General features: G+C 36.3%; 1 protein-coding gene across 3 annotated transcripts in view; it reads left to right on the forward strand.

Moving 5' to 3' along the window:
- The window catches only part of TMEM168 (transmembrane protein 168), a 57,370-nt gene extending 29,948 nt beyond the window's left edge, over nucleotides 1-27,422 (forward strand). For all 3 annotated transcript variants that reach the window (XM_042249199.2, XM_042249198.1, XM_015095297.3), the window contains 3 exons: nucleotides 14,664-14,806; nucleotides 16,840-17,114; nucleotides 22,499-27,422. In XM_042249199.2, the coding sequence (XP_042105133.1) occupies nucleotides 14,664-14,806; nucleotides 16,840-17,114; nucleotides 22,499-23,046 (966 nt within the window). In that variant the 3' untranslated portion in view covers nucleotides 23,047-27,422. The remainder of the gene's footprint in view (nucleotides 1-14,663; nucleotides 14,807-16,839; nucleotides 17,115-22,498) is intronic.
- The last annotated feature ends 322 nt before the right edge of the window (nucleotides 27,423-27,744 follow it).

Consider the following 27,744-nt stretch of genomic DNA (forward strand, 5'->3'; position numbering starts at 1 on the left):
CAGTGTTCTTAAATTTACCTATGCTTGCTTTGTGACAGGCTCAGCATGTGATCAATTCTGAAGAGAATGTTCCATGTGCACTTGAGAAGAATGTGTGTTCTGTTATTTTTGGATGAAATGATCTGTAAATATCAATTAAGTCATTTGGTGTGATGAGTCATTTAAAGCCTGTATTCCCTTTGTGGATGATCTGTCCGCTGATGAAAGTGGGATGTTTAAGTCCTCCACTATTACTGTGTTACTGTCAGTTTCTCTTTTAATGACCGTTAGCATTTGCTTTATATGTTGAGCGGCTCCTTCATTGGGTACACTTATATTTGCAACTGTTGTAGCTCCTTGAATTGGTCCTTGGATCGTTATGTAATGTCCTTCTTTGTCCCTTGTAACAGTCTTTATTTTAAAGTCTGTAACGAGTGTTACCCCTCCAACTCTGATTTCCATTTGCATGGAATACCTTTGTCCATCTCATCAGTTCCAGTCTGTGTGTGTTCCTTGTAGCGTGTCTCTTGTATGTAGCATGTCTCTTGTGTTCCATGACTCTTGTAGCATATATTTGGGTCTTGTTCTGTATCCATTCGTGGGATTGTGTCAAGGGGTGTGTTTAGAGGTGACTGTGAACTTAGCACAGCTCTAGGCAGCCTGTCTGTTAATGGGTGGGGCTGTGCTACTATCCTGCTGCTTGTTTGGCTTGAGGCATTCCAGCACTCAGATCAGGTTTTGATGCTAAACTGGCAGCCTCTGGGAGAGCCCATGCTGATCAATATTCTCTGGGGCCTCTGCCACCAGTGTTCTTGCCCTCTGACTCTTTGAACCACAGCCGGCCCCCACATCCCTAGTAGATCCTCCAAGACTTGCACGTAGGTCCAGCCCATGCTCCTGTGGAGTTACTGCTTTGTACTCGGTCTCAGTATACATGGATTCTTATTGACCCTTCTAAGAATGGAATCTCTGTTTCCCCACTCCTGTGGAGCTCCTGCACTGAAGCCCCACTGGCCTTCAAGGCCAGATGCTCTGGGTGTTCCTCATCCCAGTGTCAGACCCTCAGACTAAGGAGCCTGACATGGGGCTCAGGATTTTCAGTCTTATGGGAGAACTTCTGCAATATCATTATTCCAGTTTGTGGATTGTCTACTCACTGGGTATGGGATTTAATTATGTCACAAAGCACCCCTCATATCATCTTTTGTTGTTGTTGTTCTTTTTTATTTTTTAAATTTTAAAATCTTTAATTCTTACATGCGTTCCCAAACATGAACCCCCCTCCCACCTCCCTCTCCACAACATCTCTCTGGGTCATCCCCATGCACCAGCTCCAAGCATGCTGCACCCTGCGTCAGACATAGACTGGCGATTCGATTCTTACATGATAGTATACATGTTAGAATTCCCATTCTCCCAAATCATCCCACCCTCTCCCTCTCCCTCTGAGTCCAAAAGTCCGTTATACACATCTGTGTCTTTTTTCCTGTCTTGCATACAGGGTCGTCATTGCCATCTTCCTAAATTCCATATATATGTGTTAGTATCCTGTATTGGTGTTTTTCTTTCTGGCTTACTTCACTCTGTATAATCGGCTCCAGTTTCATCCATCTCATCAGAACTGATTCAAATGAATTCTTTTAACGGCTGAGTAATGCTCCATTGTGTATATGTACCACAGCTTTCTTATCCATTCATCTGCTGATGGACATCTAGGTTGTTTCCATGTCCTGGCTATTATAAACAGTGCTGCGATGAACATTGGGGTACGTGTGTCTCTTTCAATTCTGGTTTCCTCGGTGTGTATGCCCAGCAGTGGGATTGCTGGGTCATAAGGTAGTTCTATTTGCAATTTTTTAAGGAATCTCCACACTGTTCTCCATAGTGGCTGTACTAGTTTGCATTCCCACCAACAGTGTAGGAGGGTTCCTTTTCTCCACACCCTCTCCAGCATTTATTGCTTACAGATTTTTGGATCGCAGCCATTCTGACTGGTGTGAAGTGGTACCTCATTGTGGTTTTGATTTGCATTTCTCTAATAATGAGTGATGTTGAGCATCTTTTCATGTGTTTGTTAGCCATCCGTATGTCTTCTTTGGAGAAATGTCTATTTAGTTCTTTGGCCCATTTTTTGATTGGGTCGTTTATTTTTCTGGAATTGAGCTGCATAAGTTGCTTGTATATTTTTGAGATTAGTTGTTTGTCAGTTGCTTCATTTGCTATTATTTTCTCCCATTCAGAAGGCTGTCTTTTCACCTTGCTTATATTTTCCTTTGTTGTGCAGAAGCTTTTAATTTTAATTAGATCCCATTTGGTTTATTTTTGCTTTTATTTCCAGAATTCTGGGAGGTGGATCATAGAGGATCCTGCTGTGATTTATGTCTGAGAGTGTTTTGCCTATGTTCTCCTCTAGGAGTTTTATAGTTTCTGGTCTTACATTTAGATCTTTAATCCATTTTGAGTTTATTTTTGTGTGCGGTGTTAGAAAGTGATCTAGTTTCATTCTTTTTACAAGTGGTTGACCAGTTTTCCCAGCACCACTTGTTAAAGAGATTGTCTTCACTCCATTGTATATTCTTGCCTCCTTTGTCAAAGATAAGGTGTCCATATGTGTGTGGATTTATCTCTGGGCTTTCTATTTTGTTCCATTGATCTATATGTCTGTCTTTGTGCCAGTACCATACTGTCTTGATGACTGTGGCTTTGTAGTAGAGCCTGAAGTCAGGCAAGTTGATTCCTCCAGTTCCATTCTTCTTTCTCAAGATTGCTTTGGCAATTCGAGGTTTTTTGTATTTCCATACAAATCTTGAAATTATTTGTTCTAGTTCTGTGAAAAATGTGGCTGGTAGCTTGATAGGGATTGCATTGAATTTGTAAATTGCTTTGGGTAGTATACTCATTTTCACTATATTGATTCTTCCGATCCATGAACATGGTATATTTCTCCATCTATTAGTGTCCTCTTTGATTTCTTTCATCAGTGTTTTATAGTTTTCTTTTTTTTTTTTTTTTAGTTTTTATTTTTTAAATTTTAAAATCTTTAATTCTTACATGCATTCCCAAACATGAACCCCCCTCCCTCCTCCCTCCCCATAACATCTTTCTGGGTCATCCCCATGCACCAGCCCCAAGCATGCTGTATCCTGCGTCAGACATAGACTGGCGATTCAATTCACATGATAGTATACATGTTAGAATGTTATTCTCCCAAATCATCCCACCCTCTCCCTCTCCCTCTGAGTCCAAAAGTCCGTTATACACATCTGTGTCTTTTTTCCTGTCTTGCATACAGGGTCGTCATTGCCATCTTCCTAAATTCCATATATATGTGTTAGTATACTGTATTGGTGTTTTTCTTTCTGGCTTACTTCACTCTGTATAATCGGCTCCAGTTTCATCCATCTCATCAGTACTGATTCAAATGAATTCTTTTTAATGGCTGAGTAATACTCCATTGTGTATATGTACCACAGCTTTCTTATCCATTCATCTGCTGATGGACATCTAGGTTGTTTCCATGTCCTGGCTATTATAAACAGTGCTGCGATGAACATTGGGGTACATGTGTCTCTTTCAATTCTGGTTTCCTTGGTGTGTATGCCCAGCAGTGGGATTGCTGGGTCATAAGGTAGTTCTATTTGCAATTTTTTAAGGAATCTCCACACTGTTCTCCATAGTGGCTGTACTAGTTTGCATTCCCACCAACAGTGTAGGAGGGTTCCCTTTTCTCCACACCCTCTCCAGCATTTACTGCTTGCAGATTTTTGGATTGCAGCCATTCTGACTGGTGTGAAGTGGTACCTCATTGTGGTTTTGATTTGCATTTCTCTAATAATGAGTGATGTTGAGCATCTTTTCATGTGTTTGTTAGCCATCCGTATGTCTTCTTTGGAGAAATGTCTATTTAGTTCTTTGGCCCATTTTTTGATTGGGTCGTTTATTTTTCTGGAGTTGAGCTGCATAAGTTGCTTGTATATTTTTGAGATTAGTTGTTTGTCAGTTGCTTCATTTGCTATTATTTTCTCCCATTCAGAAGGCTGTCTTTTCACCTTGCTTATATTTTCCTTTGTTGTGCAGAAGCTTTTAATTTTAATTAGATCCCATTTGTTTATTTTTGCTTTTATTTCCAGAATTCTGGGAGGTGGATCATAGAGGATCCTGCTGTGATTTATGTCTGAGAGTGTTTTGCCTATGTTCTCCTCTAGGAGTTTTATAGTTTCTGATCTTACATTTAGATCTTTAATCCATTTTGAGTTTATTTTTGTGTGCGGTGTTAGAAAGTGATCTAGTTTCATTCTTTTACAAGTGGTTGACCAGTTTTCCCAGCACCACTTGTTAAAGAGATTGTCTTCACTCCATTGTATATTCTTGCCTCCTTTGTCAAAGATAAGGTGTCCATATGTGTGTGGATTTATCTCTGGGCTTTCTATTTTGTTCCATTGATCTATATGTCTGTCTTTGTGCCAGTACCATACTGTCTTGATGACTGTGGCTTTGTAGTAGAGCCTGAAGTCAGGCAAGTTGATTCCTCCAGTTCCATTCTTCTTTCTCAAGATTGCTTTGGCTATTCGAGGTTTTTTGTATTTCCATACAAATCTTGAAATTATTTGTTCTAGTTCTGTGAAAAATGTGGCTGGTAGCTTGATAGGGATTGCATTGAATTTGTAAATTGCTTTGGGTAGTATACTCATTTTCACTATATTGATTCTTCCAATCCATGAACATGGTATATTTCTCCAACTATTAGTGTCCTCTTTGATTTCTTTCATCAGTGTTTTATAGTTTTCTATATATAGGTCTTTAGTTTCTTTAGGTAGATATATTCCTAAGTATTTTATTCTTTTCGTTGCAATGGTGAATGGAATTGTTCCCTTAATTTCTTTTTCTACTTTCTCATTATTCGTGTATAGGAATGCAAGGGATTTCTGTGTGTTGATTTTATATCCTGCAACTTTACTATATTCATTGATTAGCTCTAGTAATTTTCTGGTGGAGTCTTTAGGGTTTTCCATGTAGAGGATCATGTCATCTGCAAACAGTGAGAGTTTTACTTCTTCTTTTCCAATTTGGATTCCTTTTATTTCTTTTTCTGCTCTGATTGCTGTGGCCAAAACTTCCAGAACTATGTTGAATAGTAGCGGTGAAAGTGGACACCCTTGTCTTGTTCCTGACTTTAAGGGAAATGCTTTCAATTTTTCACCATTGAGGATAATGTTTGCTGTGGGTTTGTCATAGATAGCTTTTATTATGTTGAGGTATGTTCCTTCTATTCCTGCTTTCTGGAGAGTTTTTATCATAAATGGATGTTGAATTTTGTCAAAGGCCTTCTCTGCATCTATTGAGATAATCATATGGTTTTTATTTTTCAATTTGTTAATGTGGTGAATTACATTGATTGATTTGCGGATATTGAAGAATCCTTGCATCCCTGGGATAAAGCCCACTTGGTCATGGTGTATGATCTTTTTAATGTGTTGTTGGATTCTGATTGCTAGAATTTTGTTGAGGAGTTTTGCATCTATGTTCATCAGTGATATTGGCCTGTAGTTTTCTTTTTTTGTGACATCTTTGTCAGGTTTTGGTATTAGGGTGATGGTGGCCTCATAGAATGAGTTTGGAAGTTTACCTTCCTCTGCAATTTTCTGGAAGAGTTTGAGTAGGATAGGTGTTAGCTCTTCTCGAAATTTTTGGTAGAATTCAGCTGTGAAGCCGTCTGGACCTGGGCTTTTGTTTGCTGGAAGATTTCTGATTACATTTTCAATTTCCGTGCTTGTGATGGGTCTGTTAAGATTTTCTATTTCTTCCTGGTTCAGTTTTGGAAAATTGTACTTTTCTAAGAATTTGTCCATTTCTTCCACGTTGTCCATTTTATTGGCATACAACTGCTGATAGTAGTCTCTTATGATCCTTTGTATTTCTGTGTTGTCTGTTGTGATCTCTCCATTTTCATTTCTAATTTTATTGATTTGATTTTTCTCTCTTTGCTTCTTGATGAGTCTGGCTAATGGTTTGTCAATTTTATTTATCCTTTCAAAGAACCAGCTTTTGGCTTTGTTGATTTTTGCTATGGTCTCTTTTGTTTCTTTTGCATTTATTTCTGCCCTAATTTTTAAGATTTCTTTCCTTCTACTAACTCTGGGGTTCTCCAATTCTTCCGTTTCTAGTTGCTTTAGTTGTAGAGTTAGGTTATTTATTTGACTTTTTTCTTGTTTCTTGAGGTATGCCTGTATTGCTATGAACTTTCCTCTTAGCACTGCTTTTATAGTGTCCCACAGGTTTTGGGTTGTTTGTGGGTTTTTCTTTGACTGTGATTGTTGTTGTTCAGTCGGTTATATCCGACTCTTTGCCACCCCGTGGACTACAGCACGCCAGGCTTCCCTGTCCTTCACTGTTTCCCTGAGTTTGCTCAAATTCATGTCCGTTGAGTCAATAATACCATCCAACCACCTCATCCTCTGTCATTCCCTTCTCCTCCTGCCTTCAGTCTTCCCCAACATCCCCACATCAGGGTGTTTTGCAGTGAGTCAGCTCTTTACATCAGGTGGCCAGAGTATTAGAGCTTTAGCATCAGTCCTTCCAGTGAATATTCAGGGTTGATTTCCTTTAGAATTAACTGGTTTGATCTCTGTGCAGTCCATGGAACTCTCAAGAGTCTTCTCCAGCACCACAGTTTACAAGAATCAGTTCTTTGGTGCTCAGCCTTCTTTATGGTCCAAATCTCACATCTTTACATGACTACTGGAAAAACCATAGCTTTGACTATACAGACCTTTGTCGGCAAAGTGATGTCTCTGCTTTTTAATATGCCGTCTAGGAAAAGGTCGATTTTCATTCCAATCCCAAAGAAGCGCAGTGCCAGAGAATGTTCAGACTACTAAACAGTTGCACTCATTTCACATGCTAGCATAATAATGCTCAAAATTCTTCAGGCTAGGCTTCAACAGTACTGAAGTATATGTACTGAAAATTGCCACATGTTCAAGTTGGATTTAGAAAAGGCAGATGATCCAGAGATCAAATTGCCAAAGTCCACTGGGTCATAGAAAAAGCAAGAGAATTCCAGAAAAACATCTACTTCTGCTGCATTGACTATGCTAAAGCCTTTGACTGTGTGGATCACAACATGGACTGCAGCATTCCAGGCTTTCCTGTCCTTCACAATCTCTCAGAGTTGTCTCTGCTTTTTAATATGCTGTCTAGGTTTGTCAGAACTTTTCTTCCAAGGAGCAAAAGTCTGGCTGCAGTCACCATCTGCAGTGGTTTTGGAGACCTAGAAAATAAAGTTTGTCACTGTTTCCCCATCTATTTACCGTGAAGTGATGGGACCAGATGCCATGATCTGAGTTTTTTGAATGTTGAGTTTTCAGCTAGCTTTTTCGCTGTCCTCTTTCACCTTCATCAAGAGGCTCTTTAGTTCCTCTTTCCTTTTCTGCCATTAGGATAGTGTTATCTGCATATCTGATATTTTTCCCAGCAGTCTTGATTCCAGCTTGTGATTCATCCAGCATGGTATTTTGCATGATGAACTCTACATAGAAGTTAGATAAGCAGGATGACAGTATACAGCCTTGTTGTACTCCTTTCCCAATTGTGCAGTAGTTTGAACATTCATTGGCATTGTCCTTATTTGGGATTGGAATGAAAACTGATCTTTTCCAGTCCTGTGGCCACTGGTGAGTTTTCCAAATTTGCTGGCATATTGAGTGCAGCACTTTCACAGTATCATCTTTTAGGATTTGAAATAGCTCAGCTGGAATTCCATCACCTCCACTAGCTTTGTTCATAGTAATGCTTCCTAAGGCCCACTTGAGTTCACACTCCAGAATGTTTGGCTCTAGATGTGTGATCACACCTTCGTGTTTATCTGAGTCATTAAGATCTTTTTTGTATAGTTGTCCTGTGTATTTTTGCCACTTATTGTGAATATCTTCTGCTTCTGTTAGGTCCCATACTCTTTCTGTCCTTTATTGTGCCCATCTTTGCATTAAATGTTCTCTTGGTATCTCTAATTTTCTTGAATCGATTTCTAGTCCTTCCCATTCTGTTGTTTTCCTCTGTTTCTTTGCATTCTTCACTTAAGGTTTTTTTAGCTTTCCTTGCTGTTCTTTGTAACTCTACATTCAGATGGGTTTATCTCTCCTTTTCTCCCTTGCCTTCGCTTCTTTTCTTTTCTTAGCTATTTGTAAGGCCTCATCAGACAACGGTTTTGCTTTTTTGCATTTTTTCTTGGGGGTGATTTTGGTCACTGCCTCATTTACGGTGTTGCAGCCTCTGTCCATAGGTCTTCTGGCCCTCATATGTCAGATCTAATCCCTTGCATCTATTTGTCACATCCGCTATATAATCATAAGGGATCTGATTTAGCTTATAACTGAATGGCTTAGTGGTTTTCACTACTTTCTTCAGTTTAAGCCTGAATTTTGCAATACGGAGTTCATGATCTGAGCCACAGTAAGCTCCTGATCTTGTTTTTGCTGACCGTATAGAGCTCCTCCACCTAAGCTACAAAGAATATAATCAGTCTAATTTCAGTATTGACCATCTGGTGATGTCCATGTGTAGAGTCTTCTGTTGTGTTGTTGGAAGAGGGTGTTTGCTATGACCCGTGCGTTCTCTTGGCAGAGCTCTGTTAACCTGTGCCCTACTTCATTTTGTACTCCAAGACCAAACTTGCCTGTTATTCCAGATATCTCTTGACTTCCTGCTTTTGCATTCCAGTCTTCTATGATGAAAAGGACATCTTTTTTTTTTTTTTGGTGTTAGTTCTAGCAAGTCTTGTAGGTCATCATAGAACCGTTCAGCTTCTTCAGCATTAGTGGTTGGGGCTTTAACTTGGATTACTGTGATATTGATTGGTTTGCCTTGGAAATGAACTGAGATTTTCCTGTCATTTTCGAGAGTGTACCCGGTACTGCACTATGAACTCATTTGTTGACTCTGCAGGCTACTCCATTTCTTCTAATGGATTTTTGCCCACAGTAGTAGATACAATAGTCATCTGAATTAAATTCACCCATTTCCATCCATTTTAGTGTAATGATTGCTAAATTGTCAATGTTCACTCTTGCCATCTCCTGTTTGACTACTTCCAATTCACCTTGATTCATGGACCTAACATTCCAGGTTCCTATGCAATATTGTTCTTTACTTTCACCACCAGACATATCCACAACTGGGCTTCGTTTCTGGTTTGGCTCAGCCTCTTCATTCCTTCTGGAGCTATTTTTCTACTCTTCTCCAGTAGCATATTGGACACCTACTGACCCGGGGGGTTTATCTTTCAGTGCCATATCCTTTTGCCTTTTCATACTGTTCTTGGGGTTCTCAAGATAAGAATGCTGAAGTGGTTTGCCATTCCCTCTTCCAGTGGACCACGTTTTGTCAGAACTCTCCGCCATCGGTCTTGGGTGGTCCTGCACTATATGGCTCATAGTTTAATTAAGTTAACAAAGCTGTGATTCATGTGATTATTTTGTTTCGTTTTCTGGGATTTTGGTTTTCATTCTGTCTGCCCTCTGATAGATGTGGGTAAGAGGCCTGTGCAAACTTCCTGCTGGGAGGGACTTACTGTGGAGAAAACTGGGTCTTCCTCTGGTGGGCAAGGCCCTGCTCAGTAAGTCTTTGATCCAGTCTTCTGCTCATGGGTGGGGCTGTGCTCCCTGCCTGTAGTTTGGCCTTAATCTGTGGTAGGGTTAATGGTGGTAATGGCGACCTCCTTTAGAAGCCTTATGCCACATGGCGCGCCTCCCAGAACTGCTGCCGTCAGTGTCCCTGACCCTGCGGCAGGCCTCAGTCAACCCATGTCTCCACCAGAGGCTCCTGGACTCGCACAGGCAAGTCTGGATCAGTCTCTTGTGGGGATCACTGTTCTTTCCTTGCACCTTGATGTGCACAGGTTTGCTTTGTGCCCTCCAGGCATCTCTGACGGGTATGAAGTTTGATTTTAAACACGATTGCACCCCTCCTGCTGTCTTGCTGCAGCTTCTCCTTTGCCCTTGGATGTGGAGTATCTCTTTTTTGGTGGGTTCCAACATTCTGCTGTCAATGATTGTTCAGCAGCTAGTTGTGATTTTGGTGTTCTTGCAGGAGATGAGTGCATGTCCTTCTACTCCACCATCTTTTTGACTTGACTGTAAAATACGTTTTTTGGTAGGTTCTGGTGTTTTTGTAGATGATTGTTCAGCAGTTGTGATTTTGGTGTTTTCATGAGATGTGAAAGTGTTAGTCGCTCAGTCATGTCCAACTCTTTGCAACCCTGTGGTCTGTTGCCTGCTAGACTTCTCTGTCCATGATGTTCTCCAGGCGTGAATACTGGAGTGGATATCCATTCCCTTCTCCAGGGGATCTTTCCAACCCAGGAATCTGGCCCTGGCCTTGTACACTGCAGGCAGGATCTTTATCATCTGAGACACCAAGGAAGCCCCTTCATGAGAAGAGGTGAGCTCACATCTTTCTACTCTGCCATCTTTTCCAGAGTCAGGGGGCTGCTTTTAGTTTGGATGCTGTCTGTCTCTTTCCTCAGTGTATGCTGGCCGTTATCCCCTTGATACGTGGTGTGCCGGTTCAGAGGTCCTTGTGCACACTTAGGACAGAGGGGGCAGTCTTCGACACCTGCTCTTGGGTCTCCTGGGGGTGGCGGCTGTCTGCACACTCCTGGGACAGCAGGGGCAGGGCTTGGCACTGCTCTTGGGTCTCCTGTGGGCAGATGCTATCCACACTCCCAGGAGAGTGGTGGCAGTGACTGGCACCTGCTGTTAGGTCTTGTAGTGGCAGTTCATAGCCACCTCTGGGGCCTGGGATGGCTGCAATGACGTGCGCCTGCCCCAGAACTCCTGTGGGCAGTGTCCTGTTGCCGAATGGTCACAGGGAAAGGAGCTCTTACGGTTCTCTCACCCTTCTTCCCATGCACCCCCTCAACAACGGCACTTGGTACCTCTCATCAGCCCCAGCTTCTTCGGAGTACCTGCTCTGTTGCTACCATCCAGCCTCTTCAGGCTGTCTCCATGCAGCCAACCCTTGTCCTCTCCCTGGGTCTGACCTCTGAAGCCTGTACTTTAGTGCCTAGCCCCCAACTTCACCAACATATGAGTATCTTAGGCGGGGGAGTGCAGAGTGGCAGTGCCAACCTTCTGTTCACGTTACTCTGTTTTGCCCTCCACAAATGCTGTGCTCTACTCCTAGCCTCTGAAGCTCCCCTCCATCTAGGCTGATCTCCGTGCCAGTGAGGGACTGCCCAGGGTGTGGGAAACTTGCCTCCACAGCTCCTCCCTGGGTGCAGGCTTCGTCTGTTTCTTTTTTCCTTTTGTCCTAACCAGTTACGCGGAGGTTTTCTTGCCCTTTGAGAAGTCTGAGGTCTTCTGCTGGCTTTCAGTAGATGTTCTGTGTCGATCATTCCACTCGTAGATGTGTTTTTAATGTTTTTGTTAGGGAAGGTGAGCTTCCTGTCCTACTCCTCCACCATTTTGACCACCCCCCCCAACCAGTAATTATTTAAGTAAATGGCTGACATAATTTGAATGTACAGTGATCCTTAGGTAGTTACAATGGATTGATTCCAGTACCTCCTCTGAATACCAAAATTTGCAGTTACTGGAGTCCCTTATATTTATGGTGTAGTACAGTTAGCCATCCATATCTAAAAGTTCCCCATCTACTTTTATGTGGATAAAGGTTTAATTGATCAAAGTATTTCCTATTATAATGGAACAATATATGCAATAGAAGGTATAGAAGTTGAAAAGAAAATAATGAAATTATCAATATTTGTAGATAGGATGATTACCTATTAAACCTAATAGTTAAACAAGTAATGTTTAAAAACAGCCATTGAAATTGCTGTAGTAATAGTTGTGAGAATTGTTGCAGCTTTTAAATTGTAAGCTATGTCATAAAAGAGTGATTTTTCTTACTGATAGAGTTATTAACCTAAGTGTAAAAAGTATGTAAATTCTCTTGGACATAAGTTGTATAAGAAGAAGTTGGTGTTTATAGTAGAAATGTATTTTTTAATAAATACATTACACCCTCTAATGAATTTGCATCCTGATACTGTATCCTGTTAGTGATACACCTGGATTAAGATATATAAACTGTTAGTGCCCACAGCCCCCTAGAAGAAACAGAAATCCTCTTGGAGAAGGTATAATTATCCTAGCTCTGAAATTAGTCATATTTTTTTTGCATACAGTGTTCAACTCATAAATATAACCAGATTCTCTCTCCGCCCTCCCCCCTCACTCACCCACATGGCATCAAGAGCAAGGAGCAAGAGAACCAGCAGGCAATAGGCAGACCAGAATGTCTTGGTTTATTGGAATTATCAAACACAGAAAGCCATCATACTTATTTAGCAAGCTGAAAAAAGCAAAGATAGTAAAAACAAAAGCAAAGATAGTAAATAATGGTGGGAAGCTGGAAGCTATTAATATAAAAAAGCGACAAGGCAGAGTTGAAAAATGACAGGCTTTTTTTCGTTTTAGACATGTTTTTGGATCAGAAAATAAAATACCTGAAATTCACTCAGTGTACAAGTTTAACAGATTAGACAAATGAGAAGTGAGCATTAGTGAGCTGGAAAATATAGTTCAGAGAAAGCTATGAAAGTAGAAGCTTGAGGAAAAATAGAGGAAATACTGTACAGAAGGATAAGACTCATAAAAGATACAGGGAAATCTCATTTGTGTTTTACTGGAGTCCCAGAAAGAAAGGAGGAAATGTGGGTAAAAGAAACTATTTGAAAAAATAGATAGGCCAATGGAACATGAGTTAAAAAAGCAGGTATCAGAATGCCTGATTTATGACAAAAATAGTACAGTAATGGGGAATGGTTTAGATTTTCAGTAATTGGTAAATAGTTGAGTGCTCATATGAAAAACTTATTTGAACTGTTCTTATAAAAATCAACTATATTTGGATTATAGACCTAAAGCAAAGTGCAAAAAAACAAAACCTTTAGAGGATAATGTAAAATACCTTCTTGACCTTTAGGTAGACGGAGAAGATTTAGCAAGACACAACATGAGTACATTACACTTATATTAATAGCAAAACAAAACTGTGAATCATTAATAGACAGCCCTATGGCAAAATATTTCACCAAAGTTGAACCCAAATGATCAAAGATATTTAATATAATCATCAGAGAACTCAATACTTATTCTGGTTTTGTTTATCACAGAGGAAAAATATAAGGAATCTAAATACACAAATAGGAAATCAGCTAATTAAAATTTCATAAACATGATAATAATGCCGTTTGGTATTTACAAATGATTTAGCATTACATTAATAAGCTTATAGTGTATTAGAAAGTTTGCAGAACATTATGTATCATCCCATTTTGGTAAAAGACTAAATATTTGTGATAACATATATTGCATGAAGTTTGAACATATTTTAAACAGCTGTGAATGGTAATGGTACTCAGAATGAATCTAATCATATCTTTTTCTAGTGTTTCTAAATTGAGCAGGTACTGTATTATTTATGTAACTGATAACACACAATATACCAAAAGTGGGCTTCCCTGGTGGCAGTAAAGAACCCACTTGCAATGCAGGAGACTGCCTGCAATGCAGGAGACGTGGGTTTGATCCCTGGGTGGGGACGATCCCCTGGAGAAGGAAATGGCGACCCACTCCATATTCTTGCCTGGGAAATCCCATGGACAGAGGAGCCTGGCGAGCTCCAGTCCATGGGGTCTTGAGAGTCAGACATAACTTAGTGACTAAACCACCACCACCAGTGTACCAAACATAGGGCATTATATCCATTTTTCCATTATGGGATTCAACTTTTTTTTTTTTTTTTTTTACTAAAATTCTAATCGAATGAACCACTTGTTAGTGTTGGGAAAATGTGTATTCATTCATGCACATACACACCTAACTGTGTGGTATGTGCAGTAGCAGCACAGAGAATGTGGAATACTATCCATCTTGTAAGAATGCAGGGTGGTATTGAGTGACTCATCCTTCCATTTTCTTTTCATTTAATGGGTCCTTTTTTATTTTAATTGCAAATACTACCTAAATCTGCCTTCTCTTAATATTTCGCCTGCCTCCCTTTTTCCATTGTTTTTAGGCTGCTTAAATGTATAAATATATTTTAGTTTTGATTTAGTTACAAAGAGTCTAGATATTTTCAAAGGAAAACTGCTTTATAAGTTTAAGAATAGAATTCATTTTTATAGTTTTAAGGAGTTTACATTTTAAAATTTTCTCTTAATTTCTGGACTTTTCACAAGGGAAAAAAAGACCCTTTCTACACTCTGATAAATGAGTGTTATTTGAAAAATGATTTAAAGCATGTGGGTGTTAACAGGAAAGGATTTGTTTTCTGGCTTTTTTCTCTGTCATATTAAAGATGTTACATATATGTATATTATATATGTTTTTAGTTTGGGATATTATTTGACAAATTTTAAAAATACAATATGCATATTATGTTTGTTTTACCATGATGTCCAGGAGTTTATAGATAAATTTAGGCTCTGTTGTTTATCCATGTGTTCTTGTGTCTTTCAACATATAATGGATTTTAGATCATTAATTATCCTTTCAATCCTTTTTGGAAGTAGGGGCAAAAAGTGAATAAATACAGATTTATAAATATATATACATACTCACTACGTAAGTTTAATCACACATGCTATGGTAAACATACTGTTTTTAAATTTGTTTTAGCCAACAAATGGAATCTTCTTGAGCATGTTTCTGATTGTTTTGCCTTTGGAATCCATGGCTCATGGCCTCTTCCATGAATTGGGTAGCTGTTTAGGAGGAACATCTGTTGGATATGCCATTGTGATTCCCACCAACTTTTGCAGGTACAGTAACCTAGTGTAATTAGTCATAGCACCTTGACTCTTAACATCCTCCCAATATTTGTATGAATATAAGATGATAGCTCATTTTTTCAAAGCTACAATATTCTCAAAATATAATACTCTTGCATTTTTTCCATTTATCCCAAATGTTTATAAACCTTTATCTACTCTGAGTAGTAAATCTTAAGGGTTCAATTAAAGTTTTGTTTTTGGTAAACGTGATTAGAGTCTGTTTTAGCTAAAAATCATAAAAATATAAGTAGATTTTCTTTGTAAAGTTATTCCATTTTCTTAGGAATATCTTGTTTAAGGAAATGTGAAACCACATGGTGAAGTGTAATAGAATGTACAGTGGACCTGAGCGTCCTGAATTCTAGTTCTGTGTTCCTTTAGGCAAATCATTACCTCTCTGAACCTCTGTATCTTAACGTAAATTGCAGAGAGAGGAATGTCCTGAAGAGGTAGTGAGAATATGAATGTAAAAATACTATCTACTTGAAAATGTAGTACAAATACCAGGAATTCAGAAACATTCACAATAAAATCAAATATCTCATGGCAATTTTATTAAAATAATTTTGACTCCAATATGTGGCTAATCTGTTTCAATTTATAATCATTACTAAATTTTAGTTTTTCTCTTATAGTTTAAGTACTTTTGAAATAGAAAAAAAAAAAAAAAAAAGTTCCTTGCCAGTAATGAATTATGCTGACAAAGTCGTCATCATATTTTCCTTGGCAGAGGTGGGAGAAAACTGATCATAAAGTTTTCATTGGATTTTAAATATTTGACATAAAACCACAAAGTTGACTACTTATAGTAAATATTTTCCTCCATATTAAAGATTTGATAAATAAGGTAAAGATTCTTATAAGAAGTAAAAGAAATATATTTCAAAAGATTCCATAAAGTAAGATGTGATAACTGTCTAGGAAGAATATGTGAAAGTAGTAATTTGCACACATTTTTATTGTAATTTTTGACTATGCATTGTTTACTCTTTTACTGTTTTGTGGCTGTTAAATGATAAAATATGGGACAAAATGTTTTTTTAATGAAAGCTTTTGTAGAATTATCAGAATAGTATGGATAAATACATGAAGCAAATGTAAAGTTTTCAGAATTCCTACTTAGAAGTCTAGTTTCTGGGTAGGAGTGATTTTTTTTTTTCTCCCTGACTATTGATTTGATCCTGCTAGTTTTAAGAACTAGTTTGTCATCTTTACCAACGTACCATTTTACATGTATTCCAGGATCAAGTCTGTCTTCAATTAGTGTTCAGTAGTATAAGGCAATGGACCTAAATTATAATAATTGTTTTAAAATGTCATTTATTAAAAGGTAAGTTGTTTTGTCATTTGTGTACCTCAAGTTAGTAAAACTTGAACACTTTATAAAGACTATTTTTCAATATGGAAATTAATTTAAAATACTGTTTCCATACTGTGTTTTTTCTCAAGAAAAAAAGTACTTTCATTATTGTCCCCAATCCAGTGTTCTTGAAACATTTTGGGGGTAATAGTAGTACAGTCTTGCCTTTTAAAGTCTTGTTTAATATCTCATTTGGTAAGAAGATGCCAAATTCTTGGTAAAAGAATGAAAAGTAGTACAACCCACATTTGGAGATATCCTCCCAGATTTCAGTTTTATTTATTTTTTATGTGGAGGATAATTGGCTTACAATGTTGTGTTGGTATCTGCTGTACAACACTGTGATTCAATCACCAGTATACATATATTCCTTTCCTCTAGAACCTCCCTCCTATAGACCCCTCCATCCCACCCCTCTGGGTTGTCACAGAGCACCAGATCTTATTGATAAGAGGTATAATTTTTAGAAACTAGGCTTTGATTTTCCAAGCATAATTCTTAGCACTGTGGAAAATTTAGAAAAGACAGGTTTTTTAAAAAACAGATTATGCCATTTAGTTATTAGTAACTTAGATAATTTATTATAAATGAAAAATAGGAATGTGACATAGAATGAATACTTCATGAACACCAAAATGATGGTTTTTTTCTCCTTTTTCAGTCCTGATGGTCAGCCAACACTTCTTCCACCAGAACACGTACAGGAGTTAAATTTGAGGTCTACTGGCATGCTCAATGCTATCCAAAGATTTTTTGCCTATCACATGATTGAGACCTATGGGTGTGACTATTCTACAAGCGGACTGTCTTTTGATACTCTACATTCCAAACTGAAAGCTTTCCTTGAACTTCGGACTGTGGATGGGCCTAGGCATGATACGTATGTTTTATATTACAGTGGGCACACCCATGGTACAGGAGAGTGGGCTCTTGCAGGTAAGTCCACCTCTGGCAATTTCACTTATGTGCAGATACACGTATTTGTGGAAATCTGTCCTTCACACTGAAACAATGTTTCCAGATTCTCAATTTTCCACTTTATAGTTTACCAAGTATATATATGACTGTTTTGTTTATCTTTTCTCTGGCATGCTTGTTTAGCATAATTTTAGTGATCTCTAGAGGTTTCAAAAATTATGTTTTGTGTTGATTGGAAGAAAAAAAATCTGCTTGATGTGAGACTTATAATTTCCCTTTAAACTATTTTCAGAATTATTAAATAGTTACATTTTTCAGAATCTGATTAACTTATTTGGCTAATACTTCTAAGTCTTTAAGATTATAGATGCTGATTTCAATAGTTCTTCACATGTTCAATTTTATTTGTTAGAAAGCACACCATAATTTTAAGCAGCAGGTGATATGATGTGGTTGGAGTAGTGTTTAGGTCAGGAGACCTTAGCTCTGTCCTAATTTGCCCCAGCACTGCTGTTTGAGGCAGATTACACTCTCCATTTCAGTTCTCTCATCTGAAAATAGAAGGGGTAATATTAAACCTCCTCGCCAAGGGAGAAATGAGATTTAGATGTAAATTTGTTTGTTGGTCTTCCCAACTAGAGAGGAGACTGTAAATCCAAGGCTTTTTTTTTATGAGATAACTTGCTTAGTGCTGGAAGAGAGTCTGGCAAATAGTAGGAGATCCTTAAGTAGTAGATAGATAGATAAAATCATTGAATGAATCATGACAAAACAGGTAATATTTTAGATTAGGAATAATTCATTTAGACTTAATTATACCCTTTTTTTCTAAAAATTTTTTAGATGTTTTACACTGTGAACACAATAAAATAGTCATAAAATATAAGTAGCAAAAGATATTCACAGAAAAATATAAAGAGAAGTATTACGGAAGGACAGAGATAGAGTGCCAATACAAGAATCCCAGAAGAAAGGAAATAAACTGAAGGTTAAAGTAGACATGATTTCAGACCATCATGGTCTCACTAATTTAGTGCCAGATTGGTTTCCAGGGTTTTCTTATAAATAGATTTTTGTAATTTTTTGGTCTAACAAATACTGAATAAGTCAATGGCTATCTAGAAGGAGTAAAGTCAAACTAATAAGGGATCGAACCCAGGTCTCCTGCATTGCGGGCAGATTGTTTACCATCTGAGCCACTAGGGAAGCCCCAGTACTTACTGAGCATGTTTGAAGCATAGCTACTATGCTTGGTACTTTATACACATTATTAATCTTCACTTGAAGTTCTTTGAGATACTGTCACCTCTATTTTTCAAAGGATGAAATGAAAGCTGAAAGTGGTTACATAACTTACCTATGGTCATATTATTCCTAAATGATGGAACCACGATTCAAGTCCAGATTTGCCTGACGCCTAAAATCCGCCCTCCCCGCCATTGTACTATGTTGCTGCCAAAGGTTAAAACCACAAAGGCCCAGAAATGGCATGTTCTGGATCAGAAGATTCTTTTGTTAGCATGGTTCACCCATTTTTGAAATACTGTAATATGAAAGAAACTAGTCAAAACTACTTCAGCATAAGGTTATAAAATCATGTACTCAACTTGTGACTTTTTAATAACACAACGTATAAAACTACTTTTTCACATTTACAGCTATTTCAAATTCAGGTAAAGTATATAGCATTCTGTGTACTTCAGAGCCCAAGAGAAAAAGTCAATTCAAATGTTTTTACAGAACTATATTTCAAACCTAAAAGCAGGGATTGATTATTTGAAAACTGCTACTGAAATGCTTATAATAACTCAGATGCAAGGGGAGGGGCATAATTTTGGTGGCCGTGCATATATCCTTCATTATTTTTTATAAGAAAGTAATTTCATTTTTAAAATTTCTATTTCATTTAATTACTGCTTGAATTACAGTTTTTTCCTAAGGATATGATTGTAGTAAAGAGAAATAATGAATTCTACCCAGTGACTTGACTTTTGAATAGTTAGTAAAACATACTGTCCTCTACATAAATAACAAACATGTTTCATTGGAACAATAACAAAAATGATTGATATTAGGACAGCAGTGGTGGCTATTATCTTAGACTTAACCTGGAAATTTTTTCATTATTGGTAATATCAGATGTGTGGGTTGGAGTGTCAGGTTGAAATAGGAAGGCTGCATTAATACACCATTTTCCTGGATTCCACATATATGCATTAATACACAGTTTGTTTTTCTGACTTATTTCACTGTGTATGACAGTCTCTAGGTCTAATAATTTTAAAAGCAAGCTTATGTTTACATGAAGTATTTATTACTTAATATGAACGTTTTCCCCAAAGTTTGTATTTTTCTTAACTCTTAAAAATTTATCTCAAATATCTTTTAAAAGATGGCTTTGGAAATAAACTCTAGGTGTTCAGTTTACTGATATTTATAGTCATTTTTTCTTAGAAAATGTAATAGACACCAAGATGAATAGCAGTAGCATAAATGTCAGTGTTTTTATGTTTTCCTTCACTGTGAATTGAGAATAATTTATGAAGATACTTTGAAGTAGGGTTATAGTTTAGGTAAATAAATGTCTAGTAGTTACCTTCTACAATATTATACATTAAAAAATATTATAAAGATGGCATAAGTAGACCACTACAGAATTCTACTATTAGCCAAGAAGACTTGTTCCTGTATGTGTAATTTTCTCTGTGAGACACTTTATTGTAAAAGTAGAACAAAACAGTGGAGAAAGCATATGTTAACAGGCCTTACCTTCCCCAGGAGGTCTAGGCTTTGCCCCATAATTCAGCAACCATGTACTCCCCGCTGGCCTGAGGCACCTGGCTCACTTGCAGGTTAAACCAGGCCCAAAGAATGAATCCTGTTTCCAATCAGTTCCTTCCCTTGGCCTGCCTGAAACAGCCCCAGATGTTGATTCTTTCTCAGAAATGTTATTGAACACCCCTGCTCTGAAGAAAATGCTTTCCATTCCAGTCTAAATGACAAAGAACTCTAAGCTCTGCGTACATGCTAAGTCTGAGAATTTATTAATAAACAGTTTTCTTTAAAAAAATTTTTTTCTTAAAACCTTTAGATAGGAAGCATCAGGATTAGATTTTGCTTGAAGTTAAGAGTAGGTCCAGAACTCACTGTGAGAAAAATCTGTGTGTGCTCCTTAACCCATATCTTTACTCACAGTACTTCTCAGAATATGTAGTCGTCTTACACTTATAGGACTTCATAATGTGGAACCTAGTATCTTTGCCTCTTTGCTTGAGGGTTAAAAAACAATTTGGTAATGACAAGAGACAAACAATCTATTTAAGCTATAAAGCAGTTTATCACAGATAAAGTCTTTAAAAACATTCTCAATTACTTAAACAGCATCAGATAAATGTTACTGAGATAAATGTAAGTACTTTACATCTGGGCCAAAAGCCAAATTCGACATAGAACCTTTTCATAGGAGAAAGCAGCAAAACAAGACAAGAGAATTAGTATAAAGGGCTTTAATGCTGCTTTAAGTTTCTTGCTAATATCTAAAGAGCATGTGTATAAGAATTAGTGTAGCATGTGCTACAGAATCTTTATTGAAACAGTTGTAGAAGGCAAGTTAGACAGTGTTTACTGGCAGATGGAATTCGTATAATAACTCATATAATCTATGATGTCCTCTTCAGAGAAGTTTAATAAAAGTGGAAATAATGAAAAGTGAGCTTGGTCCTTTTAAAAAGGTACCTAATAGAGGTCTCTGTGAAGCAGTATATTAGTAATACATGAAAAACAAATTTTGCATTGTCACAGTCTGGTGAATAAGGATATGATATATGCTCTGTTTTTATGGATCATATTACTGATAGAATCCAAATTCTAAAAGATTCTGTCTCTCTGGTATTGTCATTTTGATAGTTTAGCAAAGAAGATGGTTGCTCTTGGTAGAAATACCTATTCTGGAGCTAGGTTGTTGGAGCTTGTATTAGTAAATTGTAACATGTTAAAACTTTCTTCTAATTATAAAAATAACTGTTAAAATTTTCAAAGATACAAAAAAGTATAGCAAAACCCACCTGAAAATAAAAATACCCAGACAATATTGCTATTATTTTTATTATTTTATTATATATTTATTATATAAAAATATTGCTATTATTTTTGTAGATACACTTCTATGTCATGCTTTTTCTCCTAATATCATAGATATTTTGTCATTAAAATTTCTTTATAAATATGATTTATGATAAAACTCTCTCATAAGGTTATAATTATTTCCATTCCCTCAGTTGTTTCAGATTTTACACTGTCTGAGGTAGCAGTGGGAAGATGATCTTTATATGTTATTTTTGTCCACATCCCTGCCCTTTCTTAGGATAAATTGCTAGAATTGGAAGGATTGGATTAGTATACCATTTGAGACAGAGCCAGAACTAGAATGAGGTGAGAATGGCAGATGCCTGGGACACAAATTTTAATGGAGTACTAAAAAGTAAATGATCAGATTTTAATACAGTATATTTAAAATTTTAATGCAAAAAAAAAAAAAATAACCCATACAATATGAACAAAATGTGTAATGAGTAGCTGTAAGACAAGCTTTCTAGGTCAGAAATATTTTTACCTTAGAAATTTCTGGTATATGTTTTTTTTAATCCTTTGTTGTTTTGAGGTATACAATTGATTTTAAAAACAAACCAATTCCAAACTCTTGTTCCTAGGAGGGTGAGTGTTTTTATCTAGTGGGTACCCACATATGAGGATAAGTTAACAATTTATCAGAGATGTAGAACAGGGGTAAGCAAACTTCTTCTGTAAGGATCAGGTATTTTTGACTTGATAGGCCATAAAGTACCTCTTGCAACTATACTTAGCTTTTTGTAGAATAAAAGCAGTCATAGACATTTATAGAAACATGAAATTTAAATTTCCTGTAATTTTTACATCACAAACTTCTCAAAAAACTTTTTTACACCATTTAAAAATGTAAAATCAGTTCTTAACCTCTCAGGCCATGCAAAACTAGCGGCCGGCTAGATATGACCACAAATCATAATTTGCTGCCCAATGTAGAATACTACCTTTTCTGTATAATTTCTTTTTACCAAATTTACCTTTATTAAATAATTTTCTTATTTTATCATAGCATTTTTTTTAATCATAGCATATCTCTTTAATGTAAAGAACAGGATGATTGGATTTTTTTAGTTTTTTTGGTTTGGTTTTTACCTGAAGTTGAAAGTCTATTTTCTGTTTCTGAAAATTCTTCTGAAAAGATACTTTGAAAAAGAAGGCACCCTCTTTTTTCTTACATATTTAACTTTAAAAACTTAAAGACAATACACTCAAGACAAAAGAGTATTTTTAGTAAGACACTTAAATTCTTGCTCTACTGAACTTTCTTTTGTTCACAGGTGGCGACATACTACGCCTTGACACACTTTTAGAATGGTGGCGAGAAAAGAATGGTTCCTTCTGTTCCCGACTTATTATCATATTAGACAGTGAGAATTCAACTCCTTGGGTGAAAGAAGTAAGAAAAATCAACGACCAGTATATTGCAGTGCAAGGAGCAGAGATGACAAAGACAATAGATATCGAAGAGGCTGACCCACCTCAGCTGGGTGACTTCACAAAAGACTGGGTAGAATATAACTGCAACACCACTAATAACATCTGCTGGACTGAGAAGGGACGCAGAGTGAAAGCAGTATATGGCGTGTCAAAACGGTGGAGTGACTACACACTACACCTGCCAACAGGAAGCGACGTGGCCAAGCACTGGATGCTCTACTTTCCTCGCATTACGTATCCACTGGTGCATTTGGCAAATTGGTTGTGTGGTCTGAACCTGTTTTGGATCTGCAAGACTTGTTTCAGGTGCTTGAAAAGATTAAAAATGAGTTGGTTTCTTCCTGCTGTGCTGGATACAGGACAAGGCTTCAAACTCGTCAAATCTTAATTTGGAGCCCAAAGTGGAATATTATTGAGAGTTTATTCTACCATTTATCACTAACTTGCCATTTTTTGTATATTGTATTTTTATTTGTAAAAAATATCTTGCTACTTCTGTAGCTGATCTTATTTTGTCTTTTCTCAAGTAATTATGGTATGTGTAAGGAGTTGGGAGTAAGCATTTTATACTAAAAGTATATAGGGAGTCAAAAATGTTGACTTTGTCAATGCATAAGAGATGTTAAAAAATAATAACAATGCACTTTGAGGAATGTTTGCATATGCCTCTGATTAGAAAGAAGACTTGTCTCTGCCCTGCAGTGGCCAATGAAGAATTATCATTGCCTTATTTTCTAGGCATAGATTAGAGAATGTAAACCAATTTGTTTACTGTTCTAAGAAAACTACCAGTTTGCTTACAGAAGATTATTTTTGTGAACAATAGGTTTGAGTCCAAAACCAGTTGAAGAATTTCAGACTCACTCTCAGAAAAGGGAAAAGGAAGAAGTCTGCTTAAAATGAATATGTAAAATTTGCTTATCGTACGTCACATTTAGACACTTGGCTGTGACCTGTTACCAGTATCGCAGAGAAGCCCAAAGCACTGTTTAGGTAAAAACATTCTTCATATAGGTAACTGTAAGAAACTAGAGCCTACAACGTGCTCCTTCATGCCTTGCTGGGAGCCTCTGAAAGCACTGGCAATTTTAAGAGTCTTTCTCAGGGTAACAATGTTTTCTTAATAAAAATGTTTTCAGCTAGAAATTCCTCCCAAATAAATTGTCTTCCCTTTCAAAATGTAATTTTATGAAAGAAATGTAGCCATTTGTCATTGATTTAGGCTACTTTCAGTACTGAGAAATGATTTTGATCTCTGTAGAGTTACTGCTCTGTCATGGAAACAATTTTTCAGATCCCCATTAGTGGTAACACTTTTTTCTACTTGAGGTCAAAGGATTGGAAACAGGGTCATTTTTTTTTCTTGTATACCTGTAATGTATTATGTAAAAAAGTATTCATACTGGTAATTTCAGTTAAGCATAATGGTGTGGTTGTAATTTTTAAAACTTCAGTGTTTTATCCAAGTAAAGCAGGCATGGATCGGGCTATCTCCTAAAAGGTAATTTACCTCCTATTCCTTTCTAATAATCCTAACATTCTAAGTTTTCATCTCTGAGAAATAACACGAAGGGAATAGATTTAAATTGGAGGATACTCTAATCTTTGCTGTTTAAACAGTGTAATTTCTCACCATAAAAGCCATTTCTTCCAACCTCAGAGAGAGGAAATAATGCCGCTACCATTTTCTACTTGTGACTTGAAAATAGCAGTTCTAGTTAGGAAGAAGTCACTTAGCATCAGGGAACTTGTATACCACTATCTATGCAGCATTGTTATATAGTCTGATTATTTCTGTGTTTTGAGTATGATTTTCCTAATGCTATGAATAAAATTTTGTCAAAAATTAATTTTTCACATAATTTGCAAACAGTAGTTATTGAATATTTTAGTATATTAAAAAGGTTAGTCAAAAAACATGCAAGTATGTATTAGAGTGTATGGTTAGTAGGTCAATTTGAAATTTTCTAGTATTTGGTTACATATTTATATCATCATCCAAATGAAATATAGTATTTCACTACTACTCAGAAATAGCATAGCAGACAAGCCAAGTGTTAAAATTATGAGCTTATAGCTACAAAAGTTTAATCAACATTAAGTAAAACCACCTTTTAAATTCTGAGCCAGTGTTGAGCAAATGAGCTTTAACTAAAGCATATCATATCCCTTTACTCTGAGAAAGCCAAATATAAAAGTATATCCTGCATTCTTTATAAAGTGAAACTAAGATTTTGCTAAAAATGACATTCAAAAGGTAGCAGACATTTTTACAACCACAAAGCTAATGCTTTGATATATATTTTCTATAAAGTACAACTGAAAAAGCTCTGGGCTAAAAATGTGATTTGAGCCTACTTACTAACTTTGATGAAACAAAGTGACAGTTTGGAGAAGGAAAATTACAGGAAAGATAATTGCTTACTTTTACCTTAGGATTCAAACACAGATGTGACAATGAGACTAATTTTCTTGTGGCCTCTTGTTTTTTATATCGTATGTTTAGGAAGGAGTTAAAGTGATAGAAATTATGAAAGGGCACAATTTTACCACGCCACTAAAAGAAATAGATAATGTGGAGATGTTTTTCAACATACTATTGACTTGTTTCCTTGTGTAGTACCTTGTTAAAAACCACACACAAAAAAGTCTAAAAACATCTTTAAAAAAAAAAAATTTCATTCAAAATTTGTTTTAATTTGCTCTGACTAAACTCTTCTGGGACATTTGGATTTATCTTTTTTTGTATAGCTTTCTATCTCCCTCCTCTTAATATGAAATTCTAGAGAAAAGACCTTTTTCAGGAAACAATTTTTATGAACAGTGTTTTCATAAGTTATACACTTTTTAAAAGCTACATTGCTAATTAAAATGCATTTATATTTAATGCATTGGTGGATAGAATTCTTTTAAACTAGAATCTTCATTAAAGTCTATTTATAACTATACATTTTGTTTGTAACTTTTGGCTTAAATATGTTTACTGATTTTGGGGTACTACATTTTTTATAGGTATTCTTTCACATTTAGATCCTAATCTCTTTCAAGGCAATGTTCTACATTACCTTTCCACAGGTGATGTGTTAATATTATATATGTCATAAGAAAATGGCTTAATTTTAAGCATGTGATTAAGTATATTTGATAGTAAATGCTCAAAGGAGTTAAATCTGTGAGCACTTTTTAACATCTGTATTGGAAGATACTAGACTGTCATCTCTTTTCAAGCAAAGGCTTACACATCTTGATATTTCTCATATAGTTACCCAGAAGAGTGCCTTGCTTATTATAGGAGGTATTTTAAAAATATGTTTAACTGAGTGAATGAATTTAGATTCATAAGGAGGAATTGGAATAATCCGATTGTAAATTATTACATTTTCTTAACAGTTTTACTTTAAGTGGGTATTATTTCAAGATCCTCATTGTTAACAGTTACCAAAGACAATTACAGCATCAGTGAAAGGAAAACAAATATCACATTTGTAGTTAAAGAGCAATAAAGATCAGATTAGCGAAGGAAAAACTTTAAGATAGGTTTGATTGAAAACATACCTGATTATCACCAAAAAGTAGCTCTTTCAAGGTTGAGTCCCTTTTCATCATGTCCTCCAGTAGACAGATTGGAGATTTATCACAAATGGAAATTATTACAAGACAGTCTGATGAACAAAGAAAGCATTTGCCTGTGCCTGTCAGTAACTACTAGATTGTAAAATCAGGAAAAAAAAAAGGGGGGGGGGGAGCCTCTGAACATAAGCAGTTTCATGACAAGCTAAGAAAACTAAAATCATCTCATCTTTGGCATATCCGCAATAGTTACAACATTTCATAAAGTATGAAAGAATGAAATTTAACCGGCAATTATTTTGAGCAGCTATTTTGTTGATAAACATTTACATTTATGTTTTTTAGGAACTATTACTTAGACTAAAGCTGATTCAAAACTGAACACTGTAGGCTGATTGCAAAGCTTTTTTAATATTAATATGTAAAAACCCTTTTGATTGATTTAAAAATTGAATTGGCCAGTCATCTTGTGTGATGACTTCACAGTATTTTTTTTTTTTAAACTATGAACTTAATTAAGAACAAGTGGACAAGTTTAGTAAACTTTTGTTGTTGCTATTTGGTCTGGACCTAGAACTCTTGATTTAAATCGGTGTGGCAGGGTAAGTGAGGAACATGGCATATCTCCTTATGCAATGTTTACTCCATGTGAATTAAAAATATTTTTATATTAAAATATACCAACATACTGAGCAATATTTGATTAATTAGTGTAAATCACAAGACTTGAAAGCAGTTTTACTCTTGCACTGGGTTCTTTGAGCACAACTTTCAATGTTCATGGTATTCTATACAGAATATTTTAAAAAATCCTTTGTCATGTCTTGGAAACGCAAACAACACAGTGGATTTTCTCTAAATAAATAATTTTGTTTGAATACTGATGGAATTTCAGGTGGGTACCATCTTAATGCAATTTTAAAATAGGTATTCCTAGGTTCTTTGGAATCCTAATGCATATTGATTTCTTGTTCTACACAATTAGGTAATGGAGAGGAAAGTGGGGTGGGGATTTTGATTTGTAATCTGTTATACATCCACATGCATTCATACCCATTCTCACGTATTTCTCTTCTACCTAATTAGAAGAGATACTGCTATATTTTTTCCAAAACCTAACCTCTGGCTTCTTTTCCCCCTTTCCACGTAAAACAACTAATTCATCAGTAACAATAAAAATGTCAATGGCTATCATCTATTGAATGTTTATTATGTTCTAGTCACTCTGCTAAGCACTTCTGTATACATGATTTTATTAAATTCTTACAACCACTTTTTATGATGGATATACTTTTATGAATAAAAGGAAGCTGAGGAAATGAACTTAAGTAACTCTCCCCAAATGACACAGCTATGGCTGGCTAAGAAACTGCGTCTCAAACTGAGCTTTAAGCCAGATTTTATACTGTGGGACTCACATACCAAAACAAGGTTTTACTCAGGCATAAATATCTACATGCCCTTGGAGAACTGTTTGCATATTTTGTCAAGGGGGTAAACACCTGGCTATAAGCAC

Source organism: Ovis aries, chromosome 4 (assembly GCF_016772045.2).
Source record: "Ovis aries strain OAR_USU_Benz2616 breed Rambouillet chromosome 4, ARS-UI_Ramb_v3.0, whole genome shotgun sequence".
NCBI classification, from domain to species: Eukaryota; Metazoa; Chordata; class Mammalia; order Artiodactyla; family Bovidae; genus Ovis; species Ovis aries.